The 26,404-nt window shown below is 42.3% G+C and overlaps 1 protein-coding gene across 3 annotated transcripts in view; it reads right to left on the minus strand.

Moving 5' to 3' along the window:
• CEP55 (centrosomal protein 55kDa) overlaps nt 1-9,027 on the minus strand; it is a 25,485-nt gene extending 16,458 nt beyond the window's left edge. The window contains exons 1-4 of one of the 3 annotated variants that reach the window (XM_011934319.1): nt 8,925-8,988; nt 8,705-8,850; nt 5,771-5,965; nt 2,635-2,910 (exon numbers count right to left, since the gene is read on the minus strand). In XM_011934319.1, coding sequence (XP_011789709.1) covers nt 2,635-2,910; nt 5,771-5,953 — 459 coding nt within the window. In that variant the 5' untranslated portion in view covers nt 5,954-5,965; nt 8,705-8,850; nt 8,925-8,988. Of the gene's footprint in view, nt 1-2,634; nt 2,911-5,770; nt 5,966-8,704 lie in introns of all 3 variants that reach the window. The other 2 variants (XM_011934317.1, XM_011934318.1) reach the window with 2 other exon arrangements.
• Nucleotides 9,028-26,404: the final 17,377 nt, after the last annotated feature.

The following is a 26,404-nucleotide window of genomic DNA, read 5'->3' on the forward strand; positions in this document are numbered from 1 at the left end:
CTGTAATCCCAGCACTTTGGGAGGCCGAGGCAGGCAGATCACCTGAGGTCAGGAGTTCAAGACCAGCCTGGCCAACATGGTGAAACCCCATCTCTACTAATAATACAAAAATTACTCCAGCCTGGGCGACAGAGTGAGACTCCATCTCAAAAAAAAAAAAAAAAGTATTAATTATTAGTTAGTATTAGTTCATATAGATTATATGGGACTCAAAAATTATTTCTCACCTCTTTTCATTTTCTCAGAGGAATAAAAGAGACGTAGGTGGCTAGGTAGCCAGGCTGGCCAACAAACATAGAAAAAGCTGTATTTCAGTCTTTTAATAGCTATAAGAGACTTGTGAATACTGGCAAAGAAGCTCAAAAAAATTATTTTTCTCCAAAGATGCTCTATTCATTCACTTTAATATGTAGCCCTTTCTCTCTCTCAATTCAGTCCTCGAGGTGGAAACTATGACAAAGATAGTTCTCCAAACCCCTTTCCTTTTACCCTGGGCACACTATAGACTATGATTCCAGCCTCCCCTGTGGTTAGTGGAGCCACGTTCCAGTGGAATGTGAGCAGAGGTGAGATATGTCAATACCAGGCCTGGCTCCAGAACTCTCCTAGGCAGTTCTCCACAGGCTCCATCTCACAGCTACATACAGAGGTCTTGGTGGGAGCCCATCCTAAAGGAAGGTGGAGCCACTAGAAGGAAGGAACCTGGAGTCAAATGACTCTGTGGAGCAAAGCTTCCTCCACTCCAATCTGGACTAGACTGGCATGAGAGAAAAATAAACATTTGTTGTGTAACACACTGACATTTGGAAGTTGTTATAGAAGTCAGACATGCTAGTTAAATACAGACATCAATATGGGTAGCCCACAAAATTATTATAAGAATACATGTTTAAAAATTATAATTTCAGGCCAGGTGCGGTGGCTCACGCCTGTAATCCCAGCACTTTGGGAGGCCGAGGTGAGCGATCACCTGAGGTCAGGAGTTCAAGACCAGCCTGGCCAACATGTTGAAACCCCATCTCTACTAATAATACAAAAATCAACAGGGCATGGTGGCAGGCGCCTGTAATCCCAAATACTCGGGAGGCTGAGGCAGGAGAATTGCTTGAACCCAGGTGGAGGTTGCAGTGAGCTGAGATTGCACCATTGCACTCAAGCCTGGGTGGCAAAATGAGACTGTCTGAAAAAATAAAAAATAAATAAAAATTTTAAAAATTATAATTTCTACCAAGCTTGTATTTCACATTCCAAAAGTGGAGAAACTAACTCTTGAACTTCAAAGAAAAATTTTAGTCAGCTACTTTGAATCTGACTGTAATGTTTTATGAGTTTCAGTTCCGTGGAAATTCTCTAGAAAAACTTCGCCTTTTTGAACTCATCTGCAGAAACACTCAAACGCCCATCTATGAAAATACACATAAACATATAGGTCTGACCACTATCTCCCCTAAATGGGAAATAAAGTACAGAGAAAGATCCTTAACAGCACTGAGATATATTTGAAAGCTATAGATTTTCTTCTATAGATGATTTTTTTTTTTTTTTTTTTTTGAGACAGAGGCTCACTCTGTCACCCAGGCTGGAGTGCAGTGGCACTATATTGGCTCACTGCAACCTCCATCTCTCAGGTTCAAGCGATTCTAGTGCCTCAGCCTCCTGAGTAGCTGGGATTACAGGCACGTGCCATCACGCCCGGCTAATTTTTGTATTTTTAGTAGAGATGGGGTTTCACTGTGTTGGCCAGGCTGGTCTCAAACTCCTGACCTCAGGTGATCCGCCCACCTTGGCCTCCCAAAGTGCTGGGATTATAGGCGTGAGCCACCATGCCCAGCCTATAGATGATGTTAATGTTAGTATTATCGAATGTCCAAATCTCCAAAAGAATCAAAGGTCTGATCAATAAGTAACCATTTACTGAGCACCTACTGTATATTAGGCACTATGTGAGGCAATTTACATACATTATTACATTTAATTATCAGTATTCCTATCCTGATTTTACTGATGTGGAAACTCAGGTTTAGCTTATATGTTTAAAAAAAAAGAGACTAAGATTTAGGACAGGGGTCTGGAGAAGTCTAGTATTGTCTCTAAGGCTATAAAGGTTAACAAATTTGTTCAGAGTCACAGAGCTGGCAAGCACAAAACCAAAATCTGAACTCACACGTCTACTTCTATATCCTTGTTCTTTCTATGACACTAGTGCCTCTCAAACAAAAGGGGGAGAAAATGCAAGAGCAGTTAGGAAAAGTATACTTGATATTATAATTGTATGTTTCAAATATGAAAAATAACCAAAAAAATGAAGCCTACTGTTTTCATGATACAAACTACAGAAATAAGAACTCGAAAAAAACCTTGGTAATTGTAAATACACAGGAGATTTTGTCTTCTGAATATTCCTCCAGGCAAATCAATGGTACAAGGAGTGGAGGGTACCATATTAACTATTTTTGCTTATAGAGAAGGGACTGGGCTATTAAAAAAAAAGTCAAGTGACCTGTTAGTACACTATACTAATTATTTGTCTCATCATTTGGGAAGCATGTATTAACAAAGTCATTCTTCCTAAGAATTACAAACTGTATCAGAAAGAAAAAAAAAAAAATCTGGGTTTAAAGAAATGATTGGCACCTGTGATAAATGAAGTGCACTGGTTTTGCTTTCAAGTTCAGCAATTCGTGAGGTTGCAGCAGACAACTGTTGTTTCAATACATCTTTCTCTTCAGATAAGGCTTTCAATACCTGCTCCCTCCTTTCACCTTCTTTCGTTGTCTCTTCCAGCTGTTCAAGCAATGCGGTAGTACTATATTTGGCCTTCAGTTGGTCTCTGAGTCGCTGTATTTCTTTGTCCTTCTCTGTGAGTTGATAAGCATTCTTCTCCTTCTCAGCCTCAAAGACTCGAATTTTCTAGATATAAACTAAGAAGAATCTTAGAACAAAGCCTGGTCAAACATCTAGCTAAACAATATAGACTTCAACAAGCATTTATGAAGCATTTATTATATATCAAGTCAGCATTATGCTAAATACCAGGGCCAAAAAAGAGAGGAAGCCAAAGTTTTATGTGCAGATAGCTCACAGAGAAGTAAGTCAATGTATTAATGCAAAATTGTAAGTGCTGTAGTTAAGATAGATTAAAAAATGGGCACAGACATGAAGAAAGGAGAAACCACCTCTATCAAGGGTGGTGAGAGAAAGCTAAAGAAGGGCTAGCTCTCCCGTGAGTATTTGGTAATCATTCTTCCATAATACTGGATCTTGTAAAAACTAAAAGCTAAAAGTGGGTCACACAAGATATACACGCTCATTAATGAACTTGAATCAGTGGAACTTAAAAGTTACAGAATATTTCAGCAGGAGAGGGATGCATTCGTTAACCTGCTTACTTTTGATAAATGATTCCATGTTGAATCTAGAAGGTGATCTCTAAAGGAATGCCTAACATCTTCAAAAATTCGCAAGATATGTAAACTGCTGCTGGCAGAAAGGAAAAAGTCAAATAAAAAGATAATAGAAATAAATACTAAAATTATAGGCTAACAGGGTCAAAACAGCATGAAGTTAAAACTTGCATTTAGGAAGGAAAAAGCAGCAGTTGTTCAAATACAAAAGGGGGAAATATAAGTTTAGGGGGATGCTTATTCATTTGAAAATGAGGGGATTTTAGTTGGCCACAAGCTTAAATCAGTAGTACGAGACAGATATAGAGTCATACAATTTTAGGCTTTAATGGAGTACAGTATCCAGCTAAGTAGATGTAACACTACTATTTCAATCTGTGCTTGCCAGAACATATTTAGGATAATGTGTTCAATTCTAAGTGCATAATTCAGGAGGGATATGAATAAACTAAAAATTGTTCAAGATGATAAGCCAGAAAAGCTGAAGAATATGAGCTTGGTCTGCAGAAAAGTTAAGAGGAAGCAAAATTTCCTTACATATCTAATAAGTTGCCAGTTTGCATAAGAAAAATAAGACTTGTTCTGTGTAACCTTAATAGGCACAATTAGAACAAATGGGTAGAAGTCATAGGAAGTTTAATTTCAATTGATTATAAAGGAACAAAGTACCCAGTGCTTCTCAAAAAGTGGAATGAAATGAAAGCTGTCTCTCAGGGAAGCAATAAGATTCCTTCACCAGATTGCAAAATAACCTTCATATCTGTGGATTGGTGATGACTGTTTTCTCAATGCTTGAAAAAGCATTTACCTCAATGTATGTTGTTACAAAAAATAAACCAGTTTTATTATGTGCCTGTTTAGAGAATTTAAAGAAATCAAATGGTATAGTGTTTAACCATTTATTTTGTTTTGTTTTATTTTATTTTATGTATTTATTTTTTGAGACGGAGTCTCGCTTGGTCACCCAGGCTGGAGTGCAGTGGTGCAATCTCGCCTCACTGCAACCTCTGCTTCTTGGGTTCAAGGGATTCTCCTGCCTCAGCCTCCCAAGTAGTTGGGATTACGGGGGCATACCACCACACCTGGCTAATTTTTGTATTTTTAGTAGAGACAGGGTTTTGCCATACTGGCCAGGCTGGTCTTGAACTCCTGACCTGAGGTGATTCGCCTGCCTCAGCCTCACAAAGCGCTGGGATTACAGGCGTGAGCCACCATGCCCGACCTTAACCATTTATTTTCTAAATACAAACAATAAAAGCACTTTTGCAAAATAATTAAATCCAAATTTGTGATTATATTTATGATTACATTTTAAGTCCCTCTAGTTCTAAGTTCCTAACTTCCTTACTGTCTATGCCATAACAAATTATAAATTAGTGAATCTGAAATATAGTTGAACAGAGTATAAATACCAACACATCTAATAATTTTTCCTTCAAAAGCCTGAAAATAAGAATTACTTGGAAAGCAGCCAATATGCATGATAAAATATGTTTTAAACAAGGAAATTTGAACACTATTTAATACTCTGAAATGGACAGATTTGATTTTTTACATTTAGTAAATTAACAGGAAAACCAGATTATATAACTGTTGGGTAAATATTTTCTCTTCTCCCACAGTAAAAAAGAGACATAAGCCCAGCACAGTATCCTTAAAGTACATCAACGAATAATACAGTACTCCAAAAAAGCATGGAATGGCCAGACACAGAGGTTCACACCTGTAATTCCAGCACTTTGGGAGGCCCAGGCAGGAGGATTGCCTAAGGCCAAGAGTTTGAGGCTGCAGTGAGCTATGATCAAGCCACTGTACTCCAGCCTGGGCAAGAGTTGAGATCCAGTCTCAAAAAAAAAAAGTATGGAAAATCGAATGCTTCTAAGTTACGCTATCAATTTAAAAATGGCAAAAATAGCCAGAATGTTCCACAATCTTAAATACAGCATAACAAAAGTTATCAAGAATATTCATTATCAAGAAGCTATAGGAAAAATCATGGATTAGGTAATTACTTTGTTTTAAATAACTGAAAAACAGACCATACTAAAGGTGAAACAGACCATGTGAAAGGTGCAAAACTATTAATCACAATGTCTTTATTTCCAAAACAAACTTAGTACCTGGTAACCTAAAAACACATACTCAATTACATTTAAAAGGTAAGAGGTTAGTAATGACTAAAGTACATCTAAGACTTGGCAAAGTCAAAGTAGGAATTCAAGATTCTAAACCCAAGGTCAGCTTTCCAAAACTAATCAACTGGACAAGACAGGGAACACGGTAAGAGTAAGAAGGTAGCATCAGGAAATCTTCATGCATCGCTTTCTTGGAGAGCTTACAATTTAAAGGATCAGAAGACCATTTACCTCCAGAAGTCTGTGTCTCTCTTTATCAGTCAGCTTTCCTTTCCCACTTGTGATTTCATCCACCGATGTCTTTAAATGCGCTATTTCTCCCTTTAATTTTTCTAATGTAGTTTCGGATTTGGAGTTATTAGGCTTCGATCCCCACTTACTTTTAATTAAATCTTTGGTACTTCTGGAAGACATCTCTGAAATGGTCTGTAAAAATAAAAATCAACTGTATAATTCTGAGTTTAAAAATTTAAATCTCAAGTTTGCAACAGGTCTAATAACCTATCTGCTGTAAATAGAAATGATATATCCAAACCAGCAGGATATGGAGAAAGATGGATGGAGGCTTCCGGGGTATTGTAACTTTTTTTTTTTTTTTTTTTTTTTAAATCTCAGTTGGACTTAAACGGGAGTATTCACCTTCTAAAATATGTCAACTTGGGCCGGGTGTAGTGGCTCACGCCTGTAGTCCCAGCACTTTGGGAGGCCAAGGTGGGTGGATCAAGAGGTCGGGAGTTCAAGACCAGTCTGGCCAATATGTTTGAAACCCCATCTCTACTAAAATTAAAAAAATTAGCAGGGCATGGTAGTGGGTGCCTTTAATCCCAACTACACGGGAGGCTGAGGCAGGAAAATCGCTTGAGCCCGGGAGGTGGACGTTGCAGTGAGCCAAGATGGCACCATTGCATTCCAGCCTGGGCAACAGAGCAAGACTCGTCTCAAAAATAAACAAACAAAAGTGTCAATTTGTACATTTATGTTTTGTGTGGTGTTCTATATGTGTAATTCTTCAGTTAAAAAGTTTTGTTTAAAAACACAGTGAAGGGGTCCCCAACCATTAAATAAAGCCTGAAAGAAGTAGGTCACTATCAAGGACATATCTTGGCCCAAAATAAAAAGCTGTTGGTAAATAATGTAATTCTGAGTATATAGGCACTGAAATGTCATTACTCAACATAGGTCCTCTGTTTTAGAAGACAGCCTAGTTCAGATCTATCTTAATAGTCATTTGAGAGAGCACAGTGGGGAAAAGTGAAGAGAACCTAAAATAAGACATTTACAGGAAAAGAGGCATAACATTCAGGGGAGTCAGGCATGAAAAGAATAAGGGGCCAAATTAAGTAAGGAGAAACTCAGTATCTGCTAACAGTACTAGATGACAGTTTAGAAACAAATATATCATATAAACTTTAGCAGGCAAAAATCTAGTGAGGCATACAATGCACATAAATAGTATACAAAAGTAACTCTAATTAGGGAGGTTAAAGAACATTTTTCCACTTCATGCATCCCAAGATAAAATAATGGCAGTGTGATTAAAGGATATAAAGGAGTATGAGCCCATTAGTGCATTCAAAAATTACTATAGCGCCTACTATTTACCAGGTATCCTAATACATGCTGGATATAAACTGGTTTAAAAAAAAAAAAAAAAAGACATGTTCCCTGATGTCATGGGGCTTTCAGTGTAGTACAGGCAGGCAGTAACAAGGAAACAAACAAGGGTTCATGAATTCTCAAACTGTAATAAATATTACACAGGAGAAGTACAGAGATAAATGATATCAGTAAAAATAGGAGAGACCTCCTTAGAATGGTAGCGAAGTGACTTTTAAGATTGTCCTGTGTTAAATCAGAACATCTCCACATCTAAACTGTGGAGACTGAGAAGAAATTATCTATCAAAAGGTTAGTCCTGGATTTTTGCCATTATAAAATGAAAGATTGAGGTAGCTCATCCATCAGTTGAAGAAATGCAAACTTATGGCGTCTCTGTCACCTACTGCCACAGGAAGTTCTTTCCTATGTGTTTCTGTTGATAACATACTGTTGACTTGATATCGTGGGTCGTAGGACAGAAACCTACTTTGCTACCAAGTCACTGAGACACAGAATGATGGAAATACAGATCCGCAGAATGTGAAAGAATCCCGAAACATCTGCTTCCTAATCTTTGGACAGAAACTCTGGCAGTGAATGAATGACTACCGTTTCTAGCCTCTGGCCCAGACGGTTTGGATCTACCCCACCACCTAGTCCCACCAACCTCCTTTCCCTGTATTTTCTTTTCTTTTTTTTTTTTTTATCTCGGATCACTGCAACCTCCACCTCCCGGGTTCAAGCGATTCTCCTGCCTCAGCCTCCTGAGTAGCTGGGACTACAGGTGCGCGCCACTACGCCCGGCTAATTTTTGTATCTATTAGTAGAGATGAGGTTTCACTATATTGGTCAGGCTAGTCTTGAACTCCTGACCTCAAGAGATCTGCCCGCCTCGGCCTCCCAAAGTGCTGGGATTACAGGGGTGAACCACCGCATCCTGTATTTTTCCCTGTATTTCCTATTCCAGTCATCCACAGGGTTCCCACAATTCAAAGCTTCCTCAGCATGCCTTCCCTCTGTGAACTCTAATAAATGATATAGCTGTCCCACCCCCCACCCCCACACAATCTGGTTCCCAATTACACTCCCCGCTAACCTTTTATTTTTTTCAATTGTTCAACTGTTGTTTCAAGGACTGCACTTCGATTTTTTTTTTTTTTTTTTTGGTCACCCACAGAGCCTAACAGCAAGCGCTCAGAAATGATTGGCTGATTGGCTGAAGTGACCTAAGTCATGCTGGACAGGAGGTGACAAAACAAGCGCTTCCATCCAGTAAACGGTACGAGGCATCAATTACAAGCCGCATATTCTACAAGGCGACGCCAATCTTTAAAAATTCCCCCATAAAATCTCACTTGAGGAGACAGACAGGAAAAGAGAAACTGCAAAAAAAAAAAAAAAAAAAAAAAAAAAAAAAAAAGGCACTAGGTTTCTCAACTCTAAAATAAAGATGTTTGAGGAAGACACAAGTAAAGTGCTTGCCAATCGGAAAAAGCCGTCCTAACGAAAGACCTTGGGCAAGTCACTTGGCCTCTCTGCGCCTATCTGTAAGGAGATGATACCCACCGCCAAGTCCAAAGGAGCGATCCAGAGAGAACGGTCTTGAGGCGCCCAGCCGGGTGCTAAGCACGAAGTGAGCGCCAGGGAAAAGGACTGTTATCAGGGCGGGCAGAGATTGAATCCCGTGGACGCGATCTGCCCACTGACCTGCCCTCCCTGGCGGTCTGGACCGGCCCGGCCCCGGGGCTGCGGGTCCTGGCCGCCCCTCGCCACCGTCCGCGGTCGCCTCCCTTGGGCCAGCCAGCAGCTGAAGCGAAGCCCGGCGCTCGAGTCGGCCGAATCACACCATCAGGCGCGGATGTCGCTTCCGGGAGTTTGAATCCCGCGGCTGCAGGGCGGGGCACGTCACTGCCGGCTGGGCGCGGCCCGCAGGAAGGAGGAGCAGGACGCGCGCGGCGGGAACGCGGCGCTCCGATTGGCTGCCGCCCTTAAGGGGCGGAGATTAAACATGGAGGCGGGCCGAGGAGGGGCGGGGGCCGCGGGGCGGGACCGAGGTCTGGAACACCCTCTCCCCGGTCTGCGGGCTAATTCTGGGGCTCGGGGATTCTCTGCTGGCTCAGACCTAAACAAGCATGGTGTCACGCAGTCAGGGGCTGGTTTTGTGTTTATACGCTTTTAGGATGAAGCAAATTGCTATTTTTGATGGGATAAAACCAGTGACAGGGATGAACTAGTTCTGCGCTCTTGAGCATAGTTTATCCCTGCGTGAAGTGCGGCCCCTCCTGTCCTGGGACACCGGGATTTCACAAAGGAGCACAGCCCCCTTGTCATCCCCTCGGGTATCACTCTGTCGCCCACGCTGGAGTGGAGTGGTGCAGTCATAGCTCACTGCAACCTCAGTCTCCCGGGTTCAAGCGATCCTCCTGACTCAGCCTGCGAGTCGCTGAGACGACAGGCGCACGCCACCACTCCCGGCTAATTTTTTATTTAAAAATTTTATAGAGATAGAGGGGTGGGGGGGGAGTGTCTCACTTTGTTTCCCACTCTGGTCACTAACTCCTGCCTTCTAGTGATCCTTCCACCTCGGCCTCCCAAAGTGCTGGGATTACTGCCAAAAATCAGCAGCACAGGAGGGTGTGTTAACGGGAGAGCTGAGAGGCACGCCCAGGCTGAATGCTGAGATTATGAACGCTAGCGGGACGGGCTTTCAGGCCAGACTGCTACCCTCCAGCGTGATATCTATCTATGGATCGATTCCAGCTCTTGATTCGCCACTTTGAGAACGTTACCGCTGAAAGAAGCACAGAAAGTGTTTGGCAGGGCCTCCCTGTCTCTCCCAGACCAAGCATAAACTCGCTGGAGATTTAAAACAGTAGATACACAGTAGCAAAACATCCTAGGAACGCAATGTTACACAAAGGTTAAAAACTCTAGATTAGGACTTTCTAGATTTAATTCGTTACTGCCTTGACTAGATGCGTCTCCTTGGATAAGTTTATTTAACCTATGTGAGCCTCGGTTTCCCGATGTGTAAAATGATGCAAATAATAATATTTACCTCATAGCTCGGTTATAAGGATTAAGTGAGGGAATCCGGCCAGGTGGAATGGCAAATTCCTGTAATCCCACCACTATTTGAGGACGGGGAGGGAGGATTGCTTGAGGTCAGGAGTTGGAGACCAGCCTGGGCAACACAGAGAGATCCACCCTCACGCCACCCAATCCCTGTCTCTAATTTTAAAACCTTAAAAAAAAATTTTTAAATGAAGGAAATTCATGTAAAGTGCTTAACATTTAGTAAATGCTCAATTGATGTTAGCCATTGTTAAACAAAAGGCAACACTCTCAAATGTTACTGAATAGAATGGATGAGAAAACCATGTAGGGAATTTTAAAGAATCAGAAAAACAAAAGGAAAACAGAATGTAAAACGACTTTCGGTACTTTCTTCCAAGGAGCTCCCATTTCTGATGGGAAGGTGAACTAAAGTATCAGGTGGGATTAAGGTGGGAAAAATCAGGGCAAAATATAAATCATCGTGTGAACATTATTCATTGCCCAGAGTTGAGGGGCAAAATAAATTTCCGCAGAAATTTACAAAGATTCTTAAAGAGATATAAAGAAAATTTACAAAGATTCTTAAAGAGATATAGAGAAAAACATGTCCCTGTTCACCTTTGAGCCAAATGGGGAGCAGAAAATGGAGGAAAAGGAGGAAGGACCCTGGAGACAGGTGGCACCTGGCAGACTGGCACCTTGGTAGCCAGGACCCAGGCCTGCTGTGCCAGACACTCCAATTCCACACCTGCCCTCCAGGACCTTCTTTTCTGGCTAAAGGTCGCCCTGTGAGTGGGGACCTTGAGGAAGAGGAGCAGAACAGAGGCTCATTGGCCTGGGAGTCTTGTTAAATTCCCTAATTGCCACTGCTAGCCCTGAAATGGAATGTTTGCTCTTTACAGATAGGGGCTGCCAGTCATGAGGTTGTGAGGAGCTGGTAGTTTCCACAAGGTCTCACAAGTACTTTGATGTTGATAGTTCACTCAGGGATAGTCTAGCATGAAGATTAGGAAACTCATCTTTATTCATATAAAGAGAAATGTAACAGCCAAGCCGACTAGATATTTATCTCAGCAGGTGAGCTCATTTTCTTCCCAGTAGGAACCTGTTCTTGGGAAACCAAAACAGGATCAAAAGGCTGCTGAATGGGTTTAAAGTTATTAAATGGAAATAGGGAGGCTGTTGTAGGTTAGAGCACCTATCACCTTTGAAGGTTACATCTTCCAAGGCAATGCTGATGAACACACAAGCCCTCACCAGCACGTAGTCCTGCACTGTCCAAGAGAACTTTCTGCAGTGATGGAAAGGCTCCTCCTGATCGATCCAATATGGTAGCACTAGCCATAGCTGGCGACTGAGTGCTTGAAATGTGGCCACTGTTATTGAGAAACTGAATTTTTAATTTAATTTAATTTTAATTTAAAAACTAATAGTTAATTTATTGAAAAACTTTTGTTTTTCTTATTTTTCTTTTATTATTATTATTATTTTATTGGAAAACTTTTAAGTATGTTTGGAACAACCTGGGTACAAAAACCTGTTTTTTCAATTGCAGATTTTATGAAATCTACATATAGATCAGGTATTTCTGAGGAAGATTTTATGTCCAAATTGAGGTGTGTGAATATACACAGCAGATTTCAAAAACTTAGTATGAAAAAAGAATGTAAAATATTGCACTAATACTTGTTTATATTATTACATGTTAAAATAATATTTTTGATATATTGGGTAAAATAAAACATATTAAAATTTATCTCACCTAATGTGTTTTACTTTTTTTGATGTGACTAGAAAATTCAAAATGATAAATGTGGCTCATACTATATTTCTATTGCATAGCACTGGTATGCACACAGTAACTATTCTTTAAATGCAGAATAAGAAGAAATGAATAAACTCTTGCCTCCTTTCAATCTGATTTCTCCTTAGCAGGGATTTTTTGTTTTAAATAATGCAAATGCAGTCTTGTCACATATTTCCCAATGCAAACACAACACGTTTGATTGATTTGCCATTGTTCTTAAAATAAGGAAAAAAAAATCCTGCATCTGTCCTCTGGGGCCTAGTGGAGACCAGAGTCCCAAACCAGTCACGCCTGACACCTTTCATTCCTTGACCAGGCAATCTCCTTACCACCTTGGGGCTTTTTCACAGACCCGGTCTAGAATACTCCACTGTTATCTCCTTTTCTACTTCCCAGGTAGATCTTAGTTCTCACTGCTGCAGGAATGTCCTCGCTTTAGCTTGTACTTCTCCAACCATTCACCACAATTATAATTGCACATTTATTTGTGAGTGATTCTTTGATTGGTATCTTTCCCCCTCACTAGGCTGCAAACTTCTTGGAGGTAGGGGCCACATCTGATTTTGCCAACCACCATATCCCCAAGCACCTAGAAGAACCACAGTGACTGAGTGAATTAGATCAAGGATGAATTGATCAAAGTCTCATCTGATCTAAGCTATTATGGAGAAACAGACAAATGCTTTACTCTCTTTCCTTTCTGTTATCAATATTCCTTAATTACCTAAAAGGATGCACCTTACCTAAAAGAATGCACCAAAAGCATGCTTTTAGAGCTCAGCACCTTTTCAGGGTAGACCCCCTGCTCTTTCCTAAAGTTTATCTTCAGCCAGGAAGGGCTGCATTTTAAATCGGCAAATAGGGAGACCCCTCCCCCACTCAGCATTTAGCTGTGATCACTGCAGCTCTATCAGCAAGCAACATATCTGAAAATCATTTCAGGGGCAGGCGGCTAATATCATATGAGAGAATTCTTCTTAGGCAGTCAGTGATACTTCCTGACTTGGTTCTTGATTTGGGGTGCATCCTATTTTGAGAGGGCAGGCCCCTGACTGCTCTGCCTGCTTTAGGTTTATTTTATTTTATTTTGTTTTGTTTTGTTTTGTAGAGATGGGATCTCACTTATATTGCCCAGGCTGGTCTCAGACTTCTTCAAGCAATCCTCCTGGCCTCAAGCAATCTTCCCACCTTGGCCTCCCAAAGTGCTGGGATTATAGGCATGAGCCACTGAACCTGGCCTATTTTAGCTGCTATTAAAATTTAAGTCTGTATGGTTATTAAAATATTTCATTTGTAACCAGGGTATTAATAGACAATCCAATCGCTCCACTTCCCTACTGAAAAATATATCTCCAGTAGGTCCCCATCACCATGAGGTATGTATAAGAATGAAGAGCACGGGCTCTGGAAAAAGACTGCCTGCATTCAGATCCTGGCTTTACTTACTGTGAGAACCTAGGCAAGGTGCTTAGCCAAGCCAGGCCTCAGCTTTTTCGTCTGTAAAATGGGGATCCTACCATAGCACTGACTTCACAGGGTGGGGTGGTGGAAAGATTCAATGAGATAAAATGCTTCAGATGGTGTTTGGCACGTAGTGAGTACTTAATAGATGTTACTGAGCAAATAAGGCTCTCTGAGCTGGTAACTGCCTGCCTGCCTAGGTTCAGTGCTTGACTGTTTCATGTCATACAAGATGTTCCACCAATGAGGAATGTTCCACCAACCTCAATGAGGAATGTCTTGAGGTTCCAAATGCTCACCATGTGTATTTAACTCTATTTCAGATAATACAGTCAGGCACACACACATACACACGTACCAATCCAACCATTAAGATTCAGTCGTTTCCAGCTGTCACCTCCTCCAGGGAGCCTACCATGCTTGCCCTCCCCTGCCCTACAGATACCTACCTATCTCTTCTGTTTATCTCTTTCTATCATTGCCCTCACCACATGATGCTACAATTATCTGTGAGTTTCTTGCAGACCAGAAATGTGTCGTATTCATTTTCGTAGTTAGCATTGTGCCTGGCACCAAGTAGCGTTCAATAAGTGTTAGCTGAAAAAGTCCATGTGTGCATGAATGAATGAGGGCTCTTCCAGAAGAACAGCTGGGAGCCATTTGTCTATCAAACATTTTGATGAATAATTATTGTTTCTGTAAAAGTGAGCACAAGACTTAAAATTATTCCACTTTTGGGGGGGAGGAGGGAGGGATTGCATTGGGAGTTATACCTGATGTAAATGACGAGTTGATGGGTGCTGACGAGTTGATGGGTGCAGCACACCAACATGGCACAAGTATATATATGTAACAAACCTGCACATTATGCACATGTACCCTAGAACTTAAAGTATAATAATAATAATAATAATAAAGAAAAAGGTTTTTTAAGGAAAAAAAAAAAAATTATTCCACTTTTGGCCGGGTGCGGTGGCTCAAGCCTGTAATCCTAGCACTTTGGGAGGCCGAGACGGGTGGATCACGAGGTCAGGAGATTGAGACCATCCTGGCTAACATGGTGAAACCCCGTTTCTACTAAAAAATACAAAAAAACTAGCCAGGCGAGGTGGCGGGCACCTGTAGTCCCAGCTACTCGGGAGGCTGAGGCAGGAGAATGGTGTAAACCCGGGAGGCGGAGCTTGCAGTGAGCCGAGATCCGGTCATGCCCTCCAGCCTGGGTGACCAAGCAAGACTCTGTCTCAAAAAAAAAAAAAAAATTTTTCCCCTTTTGCCTGTTCTATTTTTTCTAGGTTGATTTTAGAAAATATATTAATATCTTCTTAGAGAAGTGAGATTAATTCCTATCTTATATTTAGCTCCCCAGTTGCCTTGAATGATGACAATATGATGGTGCCAAATGTTATAAAATAATTTATCTCCTCCTGCCCGCCATGTGGACTCAATTGCTGCCAAGCACTTTCTTAAAGGAATGAAATTCAAATATTCTATATATTAACTTATTTAAAGATAGTGTCTTCCACTGTGAGGAACCCTATAATTAAGCCACCAAAAATAGTATTTTAGCTCTAAAAAGCACTTTGGTTATCAGCTGAAACAATGGACCCTTCTGTGCATGCCAATTTAAAAAATGCTGTTAGGTAATACCTAAGATTCTATAAAACTGGAATTGGAATAAGATGTTATGAATCTGTCTTCATTTCTCTTCCACTAAATCCTCTTTGCTACCCCTGCACTTTGTTCTTCACATCTAGATTTTTTGCTGAGTCTCCCTTCTCTTCCTCTCACATTTCTCTTTCTCCATCTCTTTTGTCTCACTGTTCCAGGGCAAGTGTAAGGCCACTCACCTAGATTAATGCTTGAGTTTACTTGAGAGAGGTGAGAAACAATGAAACAGAAATCAGAGATCTCAGCTGAGGTGAAGCTGGGAAGGGAGTTTGACTCAGAATATACTAGGTTTGAATGCTGGCTCAAGTTTTTTGTCACTTCTGTGCCTCCATTTTGTCAGCTATAAAGATGACCACAGGAGTTCTGTCTCACAGAGTGGTTGACAACATCCAACGATTAGACATGTGACAGCACTGGCATGCGAGCCCCACTAGCTGGGGAGCTCCCTCAGGTCAGAACTCTGCCTGGCTTATTCTCTGCTGAGGCCCCGGCACCTAACTCCCCATCTGGCTCGAGTATTTATTGAGCAAATGAACATATTATTGATGAATTAATGGTCGATGGTCACTCTGTGTAAATTTACTCTTCCATGATATTTCCCAAGAGAAAATATTTTTTCCCTAAGTGTTCTCCTTACGGTGTTAGCTGGAATCTTGTAGAGTTTCAGAAGTTGTTCGTATGAGAAAAAGAGGCCCTGTTAGCTTTTTGGATTTGAACAAAGCTAAAGAGAAATCTTCTATCCCTTCATTCCCCCTTTCTATCTCCATTTATAACACAAATGAGTGTGTGTCTAGACTTGAAAAAAGTAGGGACAGTCCATAGAGAGGACACCAGGATAGAAGAACTGAGTGATTGGCACCTCCCCAGTCTCATAAGATGCAAGGAAAATTCCAAGGCTCACCAGAGACAGTCACTCTTACCTTCTTGGCCCTAGGAAGCTGGTGAGCTCAGAGGACAAAGACCTTGAGAGCAGATGGTGTCCAGGGAAGGCGATGCCACACTGTGTTAGTTTCCTCTGGCTGCCATGACAAATTACCCACCACAAACTGGATGGCTTAAAACAATAGCAGTTTATTCTCTTACAGTTCTGTGGCCTGGAAGTCTGAAATCGATGTGTTAAGGCACTATCTCTCTGAAGGCGGTAGCGGAGCATCCTTCCTTGCGTCTTCCTAGCTTTTGGTGGTTGCTGGCAATCCTTACCATTCACTGACCTGCATACATCACTCCAATCTTTGCCTCTGTTGCCACATAGCATTTTCCCTCTGTGTCTTTGGCTTTATGTCCAAATGACCTTCTTCTTATAGGGACACTAGTCATACTGGATTTAGGGCCTACCCTACTCCAGTATGACCTCATCCTAACTTGATTGCATTTGCTAAGACCGTATTTCCCATGAGGTCACATTCATAGGTTCCAGCTGTGCATGAATTTTGAGGAACGTTATTCAACTCAGTATATGCATCTTAGCAACCACAAAATTGGGCCTCATGGTTTCCAGAGTGTGTAGATGCCACAGGAAAGTTCTCAACCATCTGCTTAGGTTTGAATTTCAGCTCTGCTATATATTAGCTGTAACCTTTAGCAGGCTACTTCATCTTTCTGTGCCTCAGTTTCCTAACTTATAGTGGAGATTATTACCTATCTCATAGGATTGTTTGTAGGACCAAAGGAGTTATTGCAAATGAAGCACTTCAGTCGGGAGCGGCCTGCTGAGCAGGACCCTGGGAGGCTGCCACTGGGCCGGAAGTGGTGGAGAGAGTAGTGGCAGCGCTGGTGGTGAGGAAGCCAGTTGTGATGGATATCAGAACACAGGCACTGTCTTTGTGTAAAGCTGTGCTGTCTCTAAAATGCACATTCACATTCATATCCTACCAGTGAATAGTCCCCACCTAACACTCAACACACACACACACATACACAAACACACACACACACGCTGTTGTGAAGTCAGACTGGAGCCTACTGACCAGTAGTCTGTAAGCCTCTACTCCCTTCTCTAAAAAACACCCACCTGGGCTGGGCACAGTGGCACATGCCTGTAATCCTAGCACTTTGGGAGGCTGAGGCGGGTAGATCACCTGAGGTCAAGAGTTAGAGACCAGCCTGTCCAACATGGCAAAATCCCGTCTGTACTAAAAATACAAAAATTAACTGGTGTGGTGGTGCATGCCTGTAATCTCAGCTAATTGGAAGGCTGAGATAGGAGAGGCGTGCTTGAACCCAGGAGGCGGAGGTTGCAGGGAGCCAAGATTGCGCCACTGCACTCCAACCTGAGCAATAGAGTGAGACTCTGTCTCTAAATAAATAAATAATAAATACCACCTGCCCTAGTTCCTGTTACTGTCTCCTACCCTTCTAATATCTTAAAGCTCTCTTGATCCTCCTACTTCTTAATGAGACACAGCTCATGGACCCTCCTGGAATCTGAGTCAACCCTCACTCCATTCCTCCAGAGTTTTCCCTGGGGTCCTAGGGAGAGAAGTTGTGACTCCAGGCCATGACCCTCAGCTATCATCTTTCCACTCTAAGTTGCTACTTTTACTACTTTCTTTCTTTTGTTTTGTTTTTGTAAAGACAAGATCTGACTCTGTCCCCAGGCTGGAGTACAGTGGCACAATCATAGCTCACTTCAGCCTTAAACTCCTGGACTTAAGTGATCCTCCAGCCTTAGCCTCCCAAGTTACTGGGATTACAGGTGTGAGCCACCACACCTGGTGATTTTCACAATTTTTAACTAAGCAATTATTATTTCCACTGTGAAAGTTTTAAATTATTTTTAAGCTTATATATATACATACACATATATATGCACACATACATATATGCGCGCGCACACACACACACACACACATATATATATTTTGAGATGGGGTCTCACTCTGTCACCCAGGCTGGAGTGCAGTGGCACGGTCTCAGCTCACTGCAACCTCCACCTCCTGGGTTCAAGCGTTTCTCCTGCCCCAGCCTCCATAGTAGCTGGGATTACAGGCGCCTGCCACCACACCCGGCTAATTTTTGCATTTTTAACAGAGACAGGGTTTCACCATATTGGCCAGGCTGGTCTTGAACTCCTGACCTCAGGTGATTCGCCTGCCTCGGCCTCCCAAAGCGCTGGGATTACAGGCGTGAGCCACTGCACCCGACTACATGTGTTCCTATCTTAACAAGGTGGGTTATGGTTATGCTTCGGGTCTCCAGGTATCAACATCAACTTGAGTCTTGTATCCAAAAGTCCTCAAAACACTTGGGTATTCCCCTTCTCCACTCAACAGCTACCTGAGTAAATGGCCACAGGTCCCTTTGGGGATGGGCGAGGGAAATCATTTTCATGCACATTTACCTTGGGGATGGAGGGTTCCTCCACTTGAGGACCTGACCTTTCCTTTAGTCAGTAGGCTTCATGTCCTGGGACTGGTCCAGGCCTGGAAACTGCACAGGAGAAGGTGACTTTGTATAGGGGTAATGGCCCTCAGCATTCTTATTTATTTTGATTGTATTGATCTTATTTATTTTGATTCACAGGCAGGGACCTTGTTTGCCACCCATCTATTTTGCCCCGGGATGCTGTGTTCTCTGTTGATCACCTCCATAATTCTATAAGCCTTAGGTTGGCTGCTACTCCAACCTGGATGTTCATTATGGTAACTCTCACACCTGGCTGCTGACAATAACGTGCCACTCCCTGGCCTCTATTGTTCTGGGTCTTCTAGTCCCTGCTATAGTCAGCCCAGTTCTGTACCAGAATTTCTGACCTCAGTCCTGGCCTACAGAGGACTGAGCCCTTTAGTGAAGCTGATGCTCCTCCACCACTGTGTTCTTTATTGCCTTGGTAAATGATGTGTCCTCCAGGCCCCTGTAGAACACCGTCATCTAGTTGGTTTTCTGGCCTTACATTGTAAATCCACTTGATCATGCCGCAGCATTTCAATCCTTACTGTTTGTCAGGGCAGTGCAGGTATTTCTCCTTAACGTAAGGTGGACCGTTGCTTTTTTCATGTTCCTAGGAGCCGCCTTAGTAGTGTGTTTATACCAACTCTGGGGGCCTTGTGGTATATGAAATCAGCACCCTGGGGGAGCACACCCATACTGGTCAACCCTCTTTTATCCAGATTTGTGTTCCGCACTGCCCCTCGACACAGCACGCTTAGAATTCAGCCCCGTGTGAACTCTTCCAACGTCTGCCAGTCCAATTGGTTGTGTCCTGCCGTTTGTTCAGCAGGTAGCCCCTTTCTGTCTTCAGCAGGCAGGCCTAGCATATCCCAGGCAGCAATATGTTGTTAGGACTTAACCGTAGTTATTGGTAATGGCCAGGGTGGGAGGTGAAGGCAGATCCTGAGAAAAGAACAAGTTGTCTTGCAGGGGAGAGGCCTTCACATCATCTCCAAGGAAGGCAGAGGGGTTCTTGTCTTTAATCTGAGCTCCCCCAGGCTCAGAAGTCGCAGAGAAATTTGGGCATTTAAGGTTCTCAAGGACATCAACCAGATATCCCCATCCTGTGTATCAGTGTCCCAGTCCTTCCCAAGAAGAGCCTTGACCTTATCAAAGTCAACTTGTCTCAGTTGGGGGTTCAATCTTCCTTGGAGCTTGTCGTCTTTTGTGACTAAGTTCTGGTGCTGGTCCTGAGCTTTCCCAGTTCTCCTGCTGCAGGAGAGAAGGCCCCCTGGCTTTCATTCATAGCTAATTATTGCTGATCAATCACTCTTAGCCTTTTGTTACTTTTCCAGAGTGTCAACTGAGTTTGGCAATGGTCCCCTGAATCCAAATCCTTACTTACTGTTTTCCCTGCGTATTTCAACTGCTTGACATTTCACACAGCTAATGCGTTCCCTTCCATTGGTGACACATTTTACAATTGTACTGTGCCAGGGATAATCATTGATGAGATTATCAGGGGTCTTCATTGCCACCTGGGTGGTGGAGGATCAAGCTCAAAATCCCATCTTAGGATCTGCTTTCTTGAACCACTCCTGGCACCCAACTGTGACAGGTTGCATTCCCCAGGGAAAATTTCTGAAATGATATCAGTATACAGGTATTTCTTAAGAAGTATTCATGAGATCAACACCACAGAAGTGGGGAGAAGAAAGCTGGGTCCAACACCGGCTTCTGCTGACCCCATGGGGAACCCAGAGGCTGGAATGGCCCTGTAGATTGTCACCACTTGGGGCAAGGGGACCAGGCCTTTATATCCCTGCGCTGATCAGTCATTGGGAGGTAGGCTGCTTCTGGAAGGAAACACGATCTTGGGTAGGGCAATTTTCTTCAGTGCAGGCAATCCCTAAAGAGGGCTACCAGCTGAGGGAGGTTTTCTGGCAGCTCTCCCAGCAGCTGGGGGTATTTTACCCTTCACTCCGGACGGATATCTGGGCGGTGTACTGTAGCAACTGCCACATTCCCACATTCCATTCAAGCCAGTCCCGTGGCCATGTCTGCCACAAACGGGGTACAGGACAACAGGCTTTGTATAGAAAAGCACTGAAGTCACACAGCACAGGTGCAGGTATGTGATACTTTCCTAGAGATGGCGGGAGTGAACTATATGGGAAACCAGAAGACAACGGAATAATGCTTTCAAATATTGGGAGGAAATGCTTTTGAACTTGGAATCCTGTGCCAGCCAAATTGCCAGTGAAATATGAGAGTAGAATAAAGCTGTTCAAGCAAGGAAGGTCTATGCTTCAGCAATACAAGAAAGTAAACCAAGAAAGAGGAAGACACGGAATCCAAAATAAGAGAGATGCAAAGAGAGGTGAAGGGCAGCTCAGGGATAGCAGCTATGCGTAGCTCCCGAGCAAAACCCTCCACATCAGAGCCACTCAGAAGACTCCAGGTGGGGGTTCAAGATGAAATTCATACAATTTCAATATGTTTGAACATGTTGGAAATTTACACAATTTGGGAAGAGTTTAAAGTACAAAAAACAAAAAGGGGCTAGGCGCAGTGGTTTATGCCTGTAATCCCAGAACTTGGGGAGGCCGAGGTGTGCAGATTGCTTGAGCCCGGGAGTTCAAGACCAGCCTGGGCAACATGACAAAACCCCAACTCTACAAAAATACAAAAAGTAGCCAGGTGTGGTGGTGTGTGCCTGTAGTCCCAACTATTTGGGAGGCTGAAGCAGGAGGATCACCTAAGCCAGGGAAGGTTGAGGCTGCATTGAGCTGAGATCGCACCACTACACTCCAGCCTGGGTGACAGAGACCCTGTCTCAGAAAACAAACAAACAAACAAACAAAAACTAAAAACCGCCACCAACAAGGTATTAACTCCAAAAGAAAGAAAGATTAAAATATATGAAGCATGTTGCAGTATATACTTCATGGCTTGTGAATAGTGTTTACACAATCACAGTGATGTATCTATGCAAATTTATGGTACAGCTATCCTGGGGGGATGGGATACAGAAAGTGTGCACATATGTGGTTGGATTTGAGGAGGGGCAAAAGACAGGTAAGTCCTCATTTTCCTTGTTAGGAAACAGATGATGCCTGATGCTGGAAAGTGAAAAATAGAAGAAAGCATATTACTTGGAGATGTGGAGATAAATACCAAAATAATCAGATGAAAGAATTGAAAACTGGGGCCTCCGGAAATGGAAATGCTGGCAGGAAATGCTAGAGGTAAGGAGAGGTGAACTGCTAATTTTATAACACGCCTGGTAGGGTTTACTTATTTATTTTGAGATAGGGTCCCACTCTGTCTCCCAGACTGGAGTGCAGTGGCACAATTATAGCTCACTGTAGCCTCGACCTCCCAGGCCTAGGTGATCCTTCCACCTCAGCCTCCCAAGTAGCTGGGATTATAGGCACACACCACCACGCCCAGCTAATTTTTGATTTTTTGCCATGTTGCCCAGGTTGGTTTCAAACTCCTGGACTCAAGCAACCCTCCCACCCCAGCCTCCCAAAATTCTGGGATTACAGTCGTGAGCCACTGCACCAGCCTCTGAGAGGATTTCTTGATTCTTTAAAATAAACACAGGTCTGACTTTTGTGAAAGAGCAACATATCAGAAGAAATGATTCCAAGTTCACAAGCTTTCCCAAAGAATTGTAAAAGAGGCAACAGCACACCCCAACCCATTTTATGATGCTAGCATGACCTCCACACCAAAGCTGACCAGGACAAAATGAGGAAGGCAAGTTGCAAGTCAGTCTTATTCATAAACATAGATGCAAAAGTCATACATAGTGTATAAACATATTTGCAATCTAAATTTAGCAATATGAAAGTATAAGATATGACAACCAAGTTGAGTTTATCTCAGGAATGCAAAGTTACTTTAATATTAGAAAATAAATGTAATTGGCTGGGTGTGGTGGCTCCTGCCTATAATCCCAGCACTTTGGGAGGCCGAGATGGGTGAATCACTTGAGGTCAGGAGTTTGAGACCAGCCTGGCCAATATGGTGAAATCCTGTCTCTACTAAAAATACAAAATTATCTGGATGTGGTGGTGTGCACCTGTAATCTCAGCTACTTGGGAGGCTGAGGTAGGAGAATTGCTTGAACCGAGGAAGGGGAAGTTGCAGGGAGCTGAGATCACACCACTGCACTCCAGCCTGGGCAACAGAACGAGATTCTGTCTCAAAATAAAATAAAATAAATGTAATTCACCACATTAAACATAGAATTCATATGATCATTTCAATAAAGTGAAACCATCTGATAAAATACAACTTTATGTCTTATAAAAAGCCTTAAAACTGGGCATTTAAAAGTAGCTGGGCACTTGCCTGTAGTCTCAGCTACTTGGGAGGTGGAGGCAAGAGGATTGCTTGAGGCCAGGGGTTCAAGGCTGTAGTGCACTATGATTGTGCCTGTGAAAAATCACTGCATTCCAGCCAGAAGGACGTAACAAGACTCCATCTCACAAAGAAAACAAAAACAAACAAAAAAAACCCTCAAAGTTTTAGCAACCTAGGAATGAAGAGAACTCCTTTCATCTTAAAAGGTCTAATTATGAAAAACCAACAGCAAACATCATACTTTATGGTGAAGTATGGAAATCTTTCCCTTTGAAATACAGAGAAAGATAAGGATGTCTGTTATTACCACCCCTAGTCAATATTATAATGAAAGGTCTAATCAACATAGAAATAAAAGGGAAAATAAAGTAAGCACAAAGATTGAAAAGGAAGAAACACCCCAGGCGTTATTTGCAGATTCTATAATTGTAATGGTAGAAAATCCATGAGAATTTACTGCTGATTACACTCTCACCGACGGTGTATGAGACCTCCTGCTGTGCCACATTCTTGTCAAGCTCGGCAATGTTAGATTTTTACATATTTTCCCATCTGGTGAGTATATAATAATAACTCATTGGAGTTTTAATTTGCACTTTTCTAATTACCAATGAGGTCGAGTACCTTTTCGTATTTACATTTCCTAATTTATGAAGTGCCTATTCAAATCTTTTACCTATTTTTCCACTGAGTTCTATGTGTTTGTCTTACTAATTTGCTGGAGATGTTTCTGTACTGTGAATACTAGTCCTTTGTAGGTTATGGTTTTAATATCATTGAATTTATCATTATTTCCTTTATGATTTGTACGTTTTTTCATATTAAGAAATCATTTCCTATCCTGGGGTCATATAGATATTCTTCTATGGCTTTTTTTGCTGTTTGATTTTTTCTTTACTTATCTGTTTTAGAGAGGAGGTCTGGCCATGTTGTCTAGGCTGGATTTGTATTTCTGGCCTCAAGTGATCCTTTTGCCTCAGCTTCCGAAATAGTTGGGACTACAGGTGTAAGCTGCCACCACCTGGCTAGATTTTTTTTTTTTTTTGGAGACAGGGTCCACTCTGTTGCCCAGGCTGGAGTGCAGTGGCACAATCATGGCTCGCTGCCACCAGGACTTCCCAGGCTCAAGTGGTTGTCCCACCTCAGCCTTTCAAGTAGCTGGGACCACAGGTTCATGCCACCACACTCGATTAATTTTAACAATTTTTTGTAGAGACAGGGTCTCACTATGTTGCCCAGGCTGGTCTCAAACTCGCCTCGGCCTCCCCAAAGTGTTGAGATTACAGGCATGAACCACCGCCTCTGGGCTGAAACATGCTTTATCTTGCTTAGATTTATACTCCACCTGTAATTGATTATGTATTATGTAAGGTTGGAGGTCATTTGTCTTTTTCTCCCACATGAATGGGTAAAAGGCAAATTAAAACTCCACTGAGATGCTATTATATGCTCACCAGAAGGGCAAATGTAAAAAATCTAACATTGGTAAGTATGACAAGAATTTAGAACAACAGAAAGTCTCCTACACTGTTGGCAAGAGTACCACCGTGGAATATAATTTGGAATTACCTTTTAAAGGTGAAGAAATGCATACACTCTCTGGCCCAGCAAGCAATTCCACCCATAGATTAGACTCTAAATAGACTCATGCACATTTGTACCAGAACAGTCTTGGACTGTTCAGAACAGCACTGTTTGTAACAGCCCCATTCCCTGAACTATCCAAATGTCTGGCAGTAGCAGAATGAGTTCATCAGATCTGGAGGCCAGGCACGGTGGCTCATGCCTGTAATCCCAGCACTTTGGGAGGCTGAGGCAGGCAGATCACAAGGTAAGGAGTTCGAGATCATCCTGGTTAACATGGTGAAACCCCGCCTCTACTGAAGACACAAAAATTAGCTAGGGTGGTGGTGTGCACCTGTAATCCCAGCTACTCAGGAGGCTGAGGCAGGAGAATTGCTTGGTCCCGGGAGGTGGAGGTTGCAGTGAGCCAAGATCGCGCCATTGCACTCCAGCCCGGGTGACAGAGCGAGACTCCGTCTCAAAATAAATACATAAATAAAATAAAATGTCGGAACTCATACAATGAAATGCCATATAGCAACAAGAGTGAAGGAAGTAGAGCTACATGAATGAATTTCACAATATAATACTGAGAAAAAAGAAGTCAAACACGAAAGAATCCATTCTGTATGATTCCATTTCTATAAAGTCATAATACAGCAAAGAATTCATAAAGTATGAACACATGTATGTGTGTATCTATACATATGAATATATGTGTACGTATGTAAAGTTCATAACATGCAAATGAATTTGTGTCACCAAAGGTCATGACCAAGCAAACTTAAACTGGTTTTTTTTTTGTTACTGTTTTTTGTTTTGTTTTTTTTTTCTTCGGTAAAAACTACAAAGAAAAGCAAGGAAATCATTACCATAAAAATTAGGAGAGTGGGCCAGGTGTGGTGGCTCACACCTGTAATCTCAGCACTTTGGGAGGCCGAGGTGGATGGATCACCTGAGGTCAGGAGTTTGAGACCAGCCTGGCTAACACGGTGAAACCCAGTCTCTACTAAAAATACAAAATTAACCAGGTGTGGTAGCGCATGCCTGTAATCCCAGCTACTTGGGAGGCTGAGGCAGAATTGCTTGAATCCGGGAGGTGGAGGTTGTAGTAAGCCGATCACCCCACTTCAATTCAGCCTGGGCAACAAGAGTGAAACTCAGTCTCAAAAAAGAAAACAAAACAAACAAACAAACTAAAAAAACAAAATCAGGAGAGTGGTTACCTCTGGGAGAAGGAGGTGGATATGATATATGGGGTATTCCAGGGGCTTCTGGAGGGCTGGCAATGTTCGGTCTTGACCTGGACACTTGTTAAACTGTCGCATTTATGTAGTATGCATTTTTCTATAAATATATTTCACAGTAAAAATGACAAATAGAAAGCAGCCAGATAAAATAAAAGTAATAATCTCTATATTCCACTAAAACTGCCGACATGTCCACTAAATACAATAATAATGAACACGGCACTGGGTAATTGGTTCTTGGCTTTAAGCCTTTGAGAAACTCATGGAGACAGAAGAATTCTTGTAAGTTAAGTCATGCTTTTTCAATGTACTTGAAACGTTTATTTACAGGTGGGTCTGCTTGACTGTGTGTTCTAAAGCAAAAAGAAGCCCAATGTTTCTTCATCCCAAGTTTTAGCCTTTTCTTCCGAAAGATAACGAGATCCTGATTTAAAGTCAACCTGCATTAATAGAAACGCTATGAGATCACAAATAAGCATGAACTTCTTACATGTGCAAATTACTGTGTACTTTGTGCTAGCCCCATGCTATGACCTTTATCTTATAACAGCCTTTATCCCCAGTTTATAGATGAGGAAACTGAGGAAGAGAGAGGTTAATAAACTTGTTGGCCGGCATGGTGGCTCATGCCTGTAATCCCAGCACTTTGGGAGGCCGAGGCGGGCGTATTACAAGGTCAAGAGATCGAGACCATCCTTGCCAACATGGTGAAACCCC

Source organism: Colobus angolensis, unplaced genomic scaffold (assembly GCF_000951035.1).
Source record: "Colobus angolensis palliatus isolate OR3802 unplaced genomic scaffold, Cang.pa_1.0 Scaffold134, whole genome shotgun sequence".
Classification (NCBI taxonomy): Eukaryota; Metazoa; Chordata; class Mammalia; order Primates; family Cercopithecidae; genus Colobus; species Colobus angolensis.